At 37.9% G+C, this 12,524-nt stretch overlaps 1 protein-coding gene across 1 annotated transcript in view; it reads right to left on the bottom strand.

The window, feature by feature from the left end:
* ALK (ALK receptor tyrosine kinase) overlaps positions 1-12,524 on the bottom strand; it is a 1,046,930-nt gene that overhangs the window by 164,919 nt on the left and 869,487 nt on the right. The window contains exon 8 of the mRNA XM_051976205.1: positions 9,245-9,345. Within this exon, the coding sequence (XP_051832165.1) occupies positions 9,245-9,345 (101 nt within the window). The remainder of the gene's footprint in view (positions 1-9,244; positions 9,346-12,524) is intronic.

Here is a 12,524-nt window from a genome sequence, read left to right as displayed (position 1 = left end):
AAGCACAAATTCTATGGGATCAGGTGGAATTGGACAGAACTGAATGACTGAAGGACAAAAACAACTTTTCATGATTGTGCTGAGGGACTATGGGTATAGAAATTTTATATACTGCCAGACTAATGTGATATCTTCATTAATTTTATTCAGTTACTTTTCTTTTTCCTCTAATTTCCACCCCTTTTAATAAGGGGTGACTCATAGGGTAATTTAGGAGGCAGTGATATATTTGTAAAGAAAGATAATATAAAAACACAAACTAGCACTATAAATTAAAAATAAAAAAAAAATCAATGTTTTGCACTGTAGCTACAGGAGGTGACCCCATGGTGGGAATGGCTCAGTCTACATTGATTAAACTGTCTTCAAAGCAGAATTCTAAGATACAATCTTAGCTCCACTGGCTGAGCTTTACTGAAAGGAAATGTGACTTTGCTTCCCCTTAGTCCCCATGAGGCAATCCAGATGAGAAAAGGCCATCTGGATCAGCTGGTTTACCTTTGGTTCTATGGCTCATCAACCACACACATACACATAAATAATAATAATATTCTTAAAGCTGCTTTTTTTCATTGTTGGTTATGATGTTAGTGCCATAATAAGGGCCTTTCCTATAATTTTGACAAGGTAAGGAAATCAGAACTGCAGAGTAAGGGATTCTAGGGGTGGGGGGAAGGCTCTAAATCAGGATCCCTCTCCCTCAATCCCCATTTCCAGAGTCTCTTGCACACTTGCAGCTGCATGGGAACACAAATCACTTCCAACAACTTGGAGCAGGAGGAGAAAATAAGGGAAGTCACTCTTTGCTTCCCCTCCTTGTCCTGGCTGGAGAACAGAAGTTAATTTATTCCCGTCACAGGCAGGCATTCAAATGAAATAGAACGTGAAACCATGAAGGGCTTGTTGAGGCATCAAGCTTCTTGGATGAGTAGAAGGAAAGAAGTAGGGGGTGGGAAGCCCAGGTCTCAGCATTCTTGCTTTCTCTATTATCCCCAGCTGCAAAGCCAGGCTCATTCAAGTGTGCCGGAGAGCTAGCAACCTCCAAGAGCAGGATTGCCATGGAGGGACCCACAGCATCCCTAGCAGGCTGCTTCTCCTGTCCCTATCCTCACTTTAATTATTTGAACTGGAGCACCTAGAAATAAGATGAAATATAACTAAACTATATTGTAGGTGGCTCCCTCCAGAATTCTACAGAGAACAGTTTATGAGGGAGGTAAAACAGAAAACAGAAACAAATCCCACAACCTTTTCACTTGCTTCTGCTTGGGCCAAGTAGAAATCTTTAAATATTCATGGCCAGTGAGCAGCTGAGTAAAGCAAGAAGAGGAAGCTCCTGTGGGGATGAGGAGAATGAAACTGGGAAGAGTAAAAGCCAGTAGCAGCAGCAGCAGCAGCAGCAGCAGCAGCAGCAGCAGCAGCAGCAGCAGCCGCCCAGAAGTCTCTTTTCTGCACTGGAAAGTGAAACTGGGCAAGGGCATATGACCAATACTAATAAGGATCTGGCCTGGGGAAAATGTTTGATTTTAACAAAAATCAAATAATAGGAATTATTTATTAAGCATCTACTATATGTTATGCTCAGTACAAGACACTGTAGTCTCAAAGACAAAAAAAATCAGATTAGTACTTTACTTGCCTTTGAAAAATGTATACTTGCCCAGGATTGAGAGTGGTTATTTTATATATATATATAAACAAATGCAAAGGATATCTAATATCTATATCTATAACATATATAGTTATATCTATGACTACATATAAAGTAGTTTCAAGAGTAAAGGATGTTAATAATTGAGGATAAGAGATCAAGAAAGTCTTTGGCAGGAAGAGACCCCAATCTTCCTTTTGAAAGCTTTGGAAGAAATAGTACCTTCCAGATATAAGGGAATCATTTGCATATGATCATGGCAGGAGGAGATGGAATGTCATGTTCCCTCAATTGGTATGGAGGTTTTTCTCATAGAGACAAAAAAAGTAGTCAGATAGGTCATAGATAATGAAATCCTTTCCATTAGTACCACATTTTATGAATTTGAATAGGTTGTAACACATTTCCAAAATGCAAGATGTGCTGGAAAAGATTCCGCAAAGGAAATATATGATTGAAAAAAGATGTGGGCTGGTCAGTTAGTGGGAGTTAGGGATGCTAGGTGGACAGTCCCAGTGCTTTCTTGGTACATGTCAAGTATCAAAAAGATCAGGGGAAGTGTTGTTGAATGGGTCCTTTGTGCAAAGGGAGAATGTGGATTACAGTCAGGTAGGATGAGAAAGTGTGGATAAGAGGTAATCTGTTTCAGGAGATGGAATAGTCACACTGATGAGATCACAAATTCAACAAAGTAGTTAAGTGTTATGACATAGATTCAAGAATTTCAGATTTGGAAGGGATTTCCAAAGGTCAGCTAGTTTAACCTGAACCTTAATCAAGAATGTCCCCAAGATAGCCTTATCAAATGATTATTCTATGAAATCATCTCTAAATTTTTTTTTTAAATTGCTCATCCCCATAGGCAAATTTTTTTTTGGAGCATACATCCCCAAGGTGTGTATATTTAATTATCTATGCTTTATATACAGGCAATATCATGCTAATTACTATGAATTAGCTTACACAAAAGTAGAAATAAAAAAGAATGATATAAAACTTAAATATATTTAATAATAGAATCAATAGGCATTAGAGTTCATAGAACAAAGAGTAAGTTCTGAGCTTTTGTAAAAATTTTTGGCAGCTTTGGTTAGAGAAGGTTAGAAAGGAAAAGATCTGAGACCAGTTAGGCCAGAAGACTAGTTGGGTGGCTATTACACTGGTTCATGAAGAGGAAAGGATGACAACATGATTTAAGATAGTGCTCTGAGTGGGGAGGAAGAATCAAGAAAACTTGATAATTGATTGCATATGTGAATAAGGGGTGAAGATAAATAAGGACTTGAAGATGACCTTGTGTTGAAAATTTGGGTGACTAAACAGATGGGCAGTGCTGTTAAGAGTAATAGGGAATCAAAGGATAATCAAAGGATATGAACAGACAATTTTCAGATGAATTAAAGAACCCTAAATGCTTCCAACTCTAACCCTAAATGCCTTCCGACTCTAAATGCATCATCTATAGTCACAGGGAAAAATGCTCTAAATCACTATTGATTAGAGAAATGCAAATTAAAACAACTCTGAGGTATCATCTCATACTTCTCAGATTGGCTAAGACGACAGAAAAAGATAATAAATGTTGGAAGGGATGTGGGAAAACTGGGACAGTAATATATTGTTGAAATTGTGAAATGGTCCAACCCTTCTGGAGAGCAATTTGGAACTATGCCCAAAGGGCTACAAAACTTTGCCTATCCTTTGATCCTGGGCCTATATCCCAAAGAAATCACAAAAGAAGGAAAAGGACCCACATGTGCAAAAATGTTTGTAGCAGTTTGTTTTTTTTTTTTTTTTTGTAGTGATAAGGAACTAGAAACTGAGCAGATGCCCATCAGTTGGGGAAAGGCTGAATAAGTAAGTTATGATACATGAAAGTAATGGAATATTATTATTCTATAAAAACTGATGAACAGACTGATTTACAAAAGTCTGGAAAGATTTAAATGAACTGATGTTGAGTGAAGCAAGCAGAACCAGGAAAACTTTGTACACAGCAACAGCAGAATTGTGCAGTGATCAACTATGATAGACTTGGTTTTTCTCAGTGCTTCAGTGATCCAAGACAATCCCAATAAACTTTGGATAGAAAATGCTGTCTACATCTAGAGAGAGAACTATGAAGACTGAATGTAGATCAATACATGCCATGTTCACCTTTTTTTCTTCTTCTTTTTCTTGTAATTTTTTCCTTTCGTTCTGATTTTTTCTTTTCCAATATGATTCATATGGAAATGTTACACATGTTTTACATATATAACCAAAAACATTTATTGTATATGAAACTGGGGCAAATAAAAATTTAAATTAAATTTTATATAAGTAATAGGAAAGTTTGGAATATGAGTAGGTTTGGAGGAGATAATGAAATAATGTCAGTGATTAAGATCATAATCCATCCATGTCTGTTTACTCTGTGTGATTCTGACTCACCCAAAATGGAAAAAGAGAGGAGATGAAACTTTTTTATTTACTAGTCACTTGCCTCTAAGTTCAGAATCTATACTACAAGGAATCAAGTCCTGATATGTGGGACAGGAACAGAGTTTTCACTTCAACAAATGCTGTGTGTAATGGGGGAATTAGATTATGACTGTCCTGAGGAGCCAACTCCCATCCAGAAGAGGGAGAACTGGGAGCCTGTTTAGCACAAGGGAGCTGGGTATAGGGGAATAAATGTTGATGTGATTGTATTAGAGATGAGCCTCACAACCAGCTATGGCAGTGAAGATGATTTGTGATTTTTTTGGGTGTCTTTTTACCTTCTGATCACATAACCATTGAGTTCAGACTATGATAGGGCAAGGATAGATTCCATAGATTGATCCTGCAAAGCTTTCTCTATTAAAGGATAGCCAAAAGCCACCTTGAGACAGTATAATAGAATGTCAGACATGGGACTGAGAAGACTCGAGTCCAAATCCTATCTCTAACACCTATGAGCTCGGTGACAACATACCTTAATTAACTTGTCTCAGTCTCAATTTTCTTATCCATAGGACAGGAATTATAACACCTTGACTATAGTCCCGATCATGTCTTGAGAGGCCCAGGTAAGTGCTCTATGTGCTTTCAAGAGCTGTAATGTGACTGCTAATATTATTTTTCAAACACACATTACAGGACTGACAAATTTGACTTTGAACTGACATGACCTTGAAATAGGTTCAGGACCCTAGCAGAGTTCTGTAACGCCCATCGAAGGGCTCCTGAACTATACAAGTATGGCTTGGGAAAAACCTCCTATAGCCAGTTGGGAGCCATGATAAGATAGAAGTTAATCAATCAATTGTCTGATACAGTAATTAGTCTCTCTGCCTCAGGTCTCCACTCCAAATAATTCTTCAAACACCTGCCAAATAACATTCTTAAAGTATAGATCTGACAAATTCTATTATCTCCAGAAGGAAATATAAACTCTTCTATTTGGCGTTTAAAGCTCTTCACAATCTGGTCCCAGTTCATTCTGTGTATATCTGTGTGTGTGTGTGTGTGTGTGTGTGTGTGTGTGTGTGTGTGTGTATCTATGTATATATAATACATATATGTGTATATGTAGCTTTAAAGGTGAATTATATATGTATGTATATATAAATATGTATATATAAATACATACACACTACACCCTTTCATGCTCTCTATAGTCCAATCTGGCCTTCCAACCATTTCTCATAGAGATACTCCACTTTTGTTTCAATGTCTTACACTGATCAATGCACTGTTCCTCTCCTCTGTCTCCTAGAATCTTTGATTTCCTTTAAGACTCAATTCAATTTCCACTTACTCTGTGAATCCTTCCTTGATCCCTGAGCTCACAGGGATTTTCCCAATGAGGGATCTAGTAGCTAGGTGGTGCAGTGGATGGAGCAGTATATAGAATCAGAAAGAACTGAGTTCAAATTCAGTCTCAGACATCAACTGGCTGAATAACCTGAATAAGCCAATTTGCCTCTGTTCATGTCATTTTCTTCAACTGTAAAAGAGAAATAATAATAGCACCTACTTCACTGGGTTCTTATAAGGATCAAATGAGATAATAATTGGGAATAATTGCATAGTATCTGATAGATAATGCCATATAAGCCATTTCAGTCATGTCTGACTGTGACTTCATTTGGGATTTTCTTGGTAGAGTTATTGGAGTGATTTGCCATTTCCTTCTCTAGCTCATTTTACAGACGAGGAAACCGAGGCAAATAGAGTCAAGTGACTCACTCAGGGTCACACAGCTACCAAGTGTTTGAGGCTATATTTGAACTCAGGAAGATGAGTCTTCCTGACTCCAGGTCCTGCGCTCTACTATAAAACTCAGCTGTCTCAGGGGAATATTAGGATTTCCATTAAGGTCTGGGGTTCCTCTTGATGACTTCTGTCTTTCCTCCCAGGCAAGAATCTAACTTCTAGGCTTCTTTGCTACAGTAAATCTATCGGATCATGAGTTTTTCGGATGGAAAAGACCTTAAAGGTCATTTATTCAAAGAACCATGAGTTTGCAGATGTGGAAAGGGAAGCCTAGAAAAATGAAAGAACTCTCAAGGTCATATAGTAAATAGCAGTACCTAGATTCAAGGCACAGTCACAAGGAGATTAACTTTTTTACACTTCAAACAAAATAACGCTGGGGGGCTACAAGACTTAAAATGCCTTTTTCTATGTTGATTATTCATTTAGTCTTTTTGGATGAAAATATTTGCTCAGCATTGGGAATTCAGAAACTCAGCAGCACCAGACATGTGGCTGGAGAATGTGAAAGCAAAAGAGCCAGAAAGCTTAGACAAAATCAGCTCAATTCCCCTCTCTCCATTAGGGGAGAAAAGGTCATGAATGGCAGAAGTAATTCAGAGCCAATGAGTGAGTGTGTGTTTGTGTGTGTGTTAGCAAACCCAAACACCTGATTGAGCTATTGATCATCTTAAAGGCTATTGAGAAACCACCATAGATTTTCAAAAGTAAACAATCCAAACAATAAAAACAAAACAACCTACCCAACCTATAATTTTTTATTTTTACTTTGATATTATTGATAAAGGATGAAGTCCATATTGAAACCACTGCATAGTAAGTTGAAAGAATAAATACTTCCAATAGTGTTCATTTCTTGCCTGCCAAGATACTGAGATGTATTAGCCTTAATCAATTCAGAAGCCTTTATTATTCACTTATTATAGGCATTTGAGGATTGCCTCCTTCCAAGATGCCTATTTTAAGCCATCTGGGGAGCCCCATAATTGCTGGACAATCCAGTTCAGGTAATAAATATTATTTTTCCAGATCACGGGGTGAGTGTTTGAGAGGGAGGGGAGCAATTCGTGGAAGGGAGATTTCAAACCACAGCAGAACAAATTCCTCTTGTTATTCCTAAGACATTGTATTATGAGCTATGAAGGACATAAGAAAGTAAAAGACTTCATTCCCATCCTTAAGTAAGTCTCAAGACAGTTTTGTAGATGAGAGTTACAACTAGGAATTTTTTTTTGACGTAGGAAAGGGAGGAATACCTGAATTGTGTCTAGCTCTAAAGATTTTTGTTTGGATGAGGAATTGATCTCTGCTGCTGGAATGATGGTTGGTGTGATGGCCTTGATGACTGTGGAAGGATTGCTCTCTAGGACAAAGGAGGGAAGGACTTGACAGGGAGGAAGGTGGTAGTCATCTAGGAATAAGAAAATACCCTGGGAATGTGTTGTCAGTGCTTTCTAAATTTTGGACATCTTGGGGACAAAGTTCTGGTTGCTGCAACCCTTTGTATTTTGTTCTTCTTTCCCTACTTTTAGCATGTGACCTCACTTTAGATAAAGGCTATAAAGGGGTTAGATATTTGTTTGGTGCTTAATTAAATTATCCATTGTTAATGGAAAGTGTACTCCCCCTGGCTTTATAAGGCAGTAATTCTAAAGCAGTTATAAATTCTACAAGAATTTATTAAGCACCTACTATATACATGATGTCTCACTAGTCTCTGGTACATTTTCTTAAGTCACTTCAGCAACAGCAAAAGGAATCAGTCACAAAAACCCCTCTGGGTTTAAATGTACCTTTTCAAATTTAGGAATTATATTTTAGAGAAAGGCATCAAGCAGGTTTTGATAAACCATTTCCTGCACATTAGGGGAGTTTGATGTTAAAAGGAATTTTGAAAAGAATTACTTTGTAATCCATCTCTTTTATTTTCCTCCTGAACTGTTCTATCTTCCCCCCATCTTTGGGGTTTATATAATTCTAGATTTTCACATATATTGTGTCTGGATAAAACCGGCACATCCATTCTTAAGACAGTCAATTAACATGCATTTACCATAATAAAGGCACTATGGCACAAAGTAAAATTCAAAGTAGTAGCTGAGTCATATAGGGATTTTTTGTAGTATAGCCAAGTAGATATATCCTACCAAGCCCGAGGTTATTTACTTGATAATATCAGTTATATTAAACACAGCTGAGTATTAGAATGATTTTTAAAAGATCTCTGAGCAGCTAAAATAGACTTTACAAAGGCCATGTCCTTTGTTAATCAATAAGCAATTATGAAGCACTGATTTGGCTTCCAACCTACATCTCACAACCATCATCTGAGGAGATTGTTCCCATGAAGAAGGGGCCAATCTTATCCACCAACCAACTGCCATTCACAGGGCAAACAGGCCAGCCTGACTGAGGTAGCTGGACATCCTGGAAGAAGCAAGAGTTTGTGCACTTGACAAGTCTGACCCTCATCCCCAATTCAACCATTATCTCCATTAGGGCTTTAATGGAGATAGTTCAGGAGCCTAAATCCAAGAGCCTTAGGAGTAGCAATGTTTCCAGCTCAGTGCCCTCAGCCTTCATCCCTAGAAGCAGCTCCTCTGGAAATGTAGCCTGGCAATTGCTCCTGCAGAAGCTGTAGCCGCTCTTTTGGGGACTCCAAAATGAAAGTTCCTGTCCCCAGAGATCCTGGCATTGTCAAATGGTTCAAAATCATAAATTAGCATGATTTCATCAGTGGAAAAGATATGAAAGAAGAACTATCACCATTTTCTTTGTCACTATAACCTAAGGAACATGGGACTTTTCCATCTGATCTGCAGCTGAAATTTTCCATACATATTGTCTCCCACATTAAAATATGAATTCCTGGAGAGCAGGGACTGTCTTACTTTTCTATTTGTATCTTCAAAACTTAGCTTTGCACACAATAAATGCTTAATAATTGCTTATCCATTTAATTATTCCTTTATCCATTTATTCACTTATGTATGCCAAGGAATTCATAGCTACTGTCAATCGTGGTCAAAGATTTAGAATGGGGAGGGATCTGGATGAATGTTTTTCTATTCCAATATCTCTCATTCTACAGATGAGAAAACTGAGTTAGAGAAAGGAAATTACTTGATTAGTATCTAGAAAAAATTGAAAATGGTATTGAGGTAAGCTTAAGGAACATGGTTTTTGGAACCAGGCCTGACCAAAAACCATTATAGACCATCACCAAAGAAGTAAGTTTCCTTTCTCTTTTCAGGAGGATGGTTCTAGGCAACCTTTGTCTGGAGGTCAAAATTTTCATTGAAACCATTGTTTGGGAATTAAAGACAGAAATGGGGAAATGTTGGGACTTACCTCACAAGGAGAGTTCTTCATTGGTGCAGGAAACATGTTGCTGGTCAGGATCACAGTTTCTGCTGGGCTAGCCTTGCTAGTGTTAAACAGCATTGTGTAGCCTAAAGGAAGATCAAGTAATAGATTACTATCAAAAATGGAAAAGCTTATCTGTATAGACTGAAGCATACTATTTTCTTTCTTTTTCTTGTTCCTCTTTCTTTTTTCCCTCCCTCCTTTCTCTCCCTCCCTTTCTCCTTCCCTCCCTCTTTTCTTCCCTCCCTCCCTTCCCTCCTTTCTTCCTTCTTTCCTTCCTTCCCTTCTATCTTTCTCCCTTCCTTCCCTCCTTTCTTCCTTCCCTCCTGCCTTTCTTTCTTCCCTCTTTCCTTCCTTCCTTCATTCCTCCCTCCCTCTTTACTTCTCTTTCTCTCTCCCTCCCTCCTTAACTTTTTCTCTCCCTCCCTTTCTGTTACAGATGAGGAAGCTAAGGCTTAGAGGGATTAAGTGGCTTGCCCAAGATCATACAAATAGCAAGTGGCAGAGCTATGATTCAGATCCAGGTCCTCCAACTCTCAGGGAAGCCTCTTCACTCAAGCATGCTGGGGTGATGGCAAAGCGGTATGGACAGGCAATAATGGAGATATTTCAGGCTGAGACTAAACTAGGCTGCTAACATTTTTAAATACCTTGGCTTGACTATCAACACAAAGGCAATATTTATTAATGTGTGTGTGACAAGTACTTACATGTCACTGACAGCAGCACATTAAATAGGGATTATTAAAAAGAAAAATGTCTAAACCGCTTAGGTTATCACCTCCATCCTTCTAGGAAACCAAGTTTGTATATCTCCTGGGCTTCTAGTCTCTCATCTCTACCTGCCTCCTGGCAGGTTTTATACTTGGCCTGGTCCCCACAGAATAATATGGCATTAGATAAATCATTTCATCTGTACTCTTCATTTTTCCCTAAAGCTTTCATGGGAAATTATAAAGGCATAACTTCTTCCTTTCTCGTCCAAGCCTCAATCAGAGGCACCCCGGTTCCGATAAGGAGAGACCTCCTCCTTTCTGTAAGCCCTGACCTGTGTTCAAATAGCATAATATAACCTGCTGGCAGAATATAGTTGTTGAAGGGACAACTTTAACTGTAAACCCTTTGTAAACATTCAGTGCTAAGGGAATGCTTCATGTTGTTGTCTCAATTATTCAAGGAGAGCACAAGAATAAAATTTCCAAATCTCATTTTAGCCATTCACTTCAAGTCTCTTTACTGCTGATTTTTTTTTTTTTTTTTTAACCAGAATGTCTGCCAAGAATAAACTGGAGGCCATCCAGAGGAGGGCACTTGGGATGGGAAAAAAGCTGGAAATGATGTCATTGTGAAAGATCTGGGGATATATAGGCAGGACAAAGGGAGTCCACAGAGGATATGATAGGAGGTGTAACATCTCCCGGTTTCCCTTTCACATAAAATGGGTTGAGTATCTCATTTCTACCTGGTAGACCACAGTTGTCTTCAAATATCTCCTGCATATGTCATGTGGAAGAGAAACCTGATTTATTTATGTGACTCCAGAAGATCAATGAGTGGATGGCATAGTGAGGCCAAATTCAGTTCAATTAAAAGTCAATCCTTGCAATATTTGGAGCTGTCCCATGATGGGACAGGATCTCTCATAAGGTTATAGCCTCGGGGAAAAGGAGAGAATGGAAGAGCCATCTGCCATTAACGCAACAAAAAGGATCAACAAATCCTGTATATATCTTGTTTGCACATAGTCTTTCATTTGACTATGAGCTTCTTAAGGTCAAGCACCATGTTTGGCCTTTTTGTGTTTGGCCTACTGCTTAGCATGGAGCCTGGTTCATTGTAAGTGCTGAACAAACACTTATTGATAGACTGACTGAATGAATGGGAGGTAGACTAAATGACTTCTTAGGTCCTTTTCAACTGGGAGATTCTATGAGCATTAAAGTTCTAATCTCTTCTTTCTACTCTTTGCCAGAGATACCATCAAGTCTCATAGCAGAGTTGAGAGACATGAACTGAAGCAAGAGGGTCTGACTAAACCTCATATAAAGAATTCACATTTTGAGTAATTAGCTCCCAAAGAATCCCTTAAGGTAGTTGGAGATTATTTTAGCAAAAACCTGACTATTTTTGATATATACAGACATCTTGGCTTGGAATTTCTGGAGATAAGAATAAACCTTTCATATAGCTAAAGGAGGCAAATGGGTACTTATTTTACATATTTATTATAATAAATATATGTAATTATAATATTATCAATATTGGTAACTATTATTAGTGTTAATCAGTTAATCAGTAAGCATTTATATACTGACAGAAACTGTGCTAAGCACTACCAAAATAAGAATGGAAAGCAATTAATTCCTCAGGGAACTTACGTTTTATTATTCTATTAAAAAAAAATTCCAACATCACTGATAATTAAAGTTTTTAAAAATGCATTGTATAGTAGAAAGAAAGCTGATTTGATATCAGAGGATATGGATTCAATGGATTCAATGACTGCCATTTATTCCTTGTGGTATCTAGGGAAAATCTTTTAAACTCTGAAAAATGAAGATATTGGGAATGATGATCACCTCTAGCTATAAATACACAATCCTATTCTCTGCTCTCATTTCTGCAAAGGAAAGGATTTCTGGAAGAAGCCAACCTATGAGAAATTACAAGTTGCTAAAATGAGAGCCCATATTCCTCTTTTTATCCCAATTATTATTATTATAAAATTATGTATATCCACTGATGATAGTAATGTGAGGTCAGGACTTGAGACTTGTTCTTAGGAAACAGTCCTTTTTTGTGTCTTGGATGGCTTTAGAGCTTACCATGGCTCTGCATTGGAAGCCTTCACTCTACTCATCTCCCAGGATAGTGGCAGAAATGCCACAATGATCTAGGGTCTGCCATATCATCTTTCAGGTTGTATTAGATTAGGTCTATGGCAGTCCTTTGCTTTTAATCAGGAAATAGGGTGAGAATAAATTGTACAGAACACTTTAAAAAAAGTTGAGTTTTTTTTCAATTATCAAAAACCTCTCCCCTCTCCTACTGAGAAAGAAAGAAAATAAATAACAAAACCCTCATTACAAACATGTATAGCCAAGTAACACAAATGTCTGTCCTGGCCATGTCCAAATAAATATGTCTCTGAATCCTTTGCATTTCCATCAGGATGCAAGCAGCATCTTGTTCATCTGTGAGTTCTCTGGTTGGTCATTTACACTAATCAGACTTCCTAAGTTATTCAAACTTGTTTGTCTTTACC

Source organism: Antechinus flavipes, chromosome 2, assembly GCF_016432865.1.
Source record: "Antechinus flavipes isolate AdamAnt ecotype Samford, QLD, Australia chromosome 2, AdamAnt_v2, whole genome shotgun sequence".
Lineage (NCBI taxonomy): Eukaryota > Metazoa > Chordata > Mammalia > Dasyuromorphia > Dasyuridae > Antechinus > Antechinus flavipes.
This window is presented reverse-complemented; position numbering and strand designations above follow the sequence as displayed.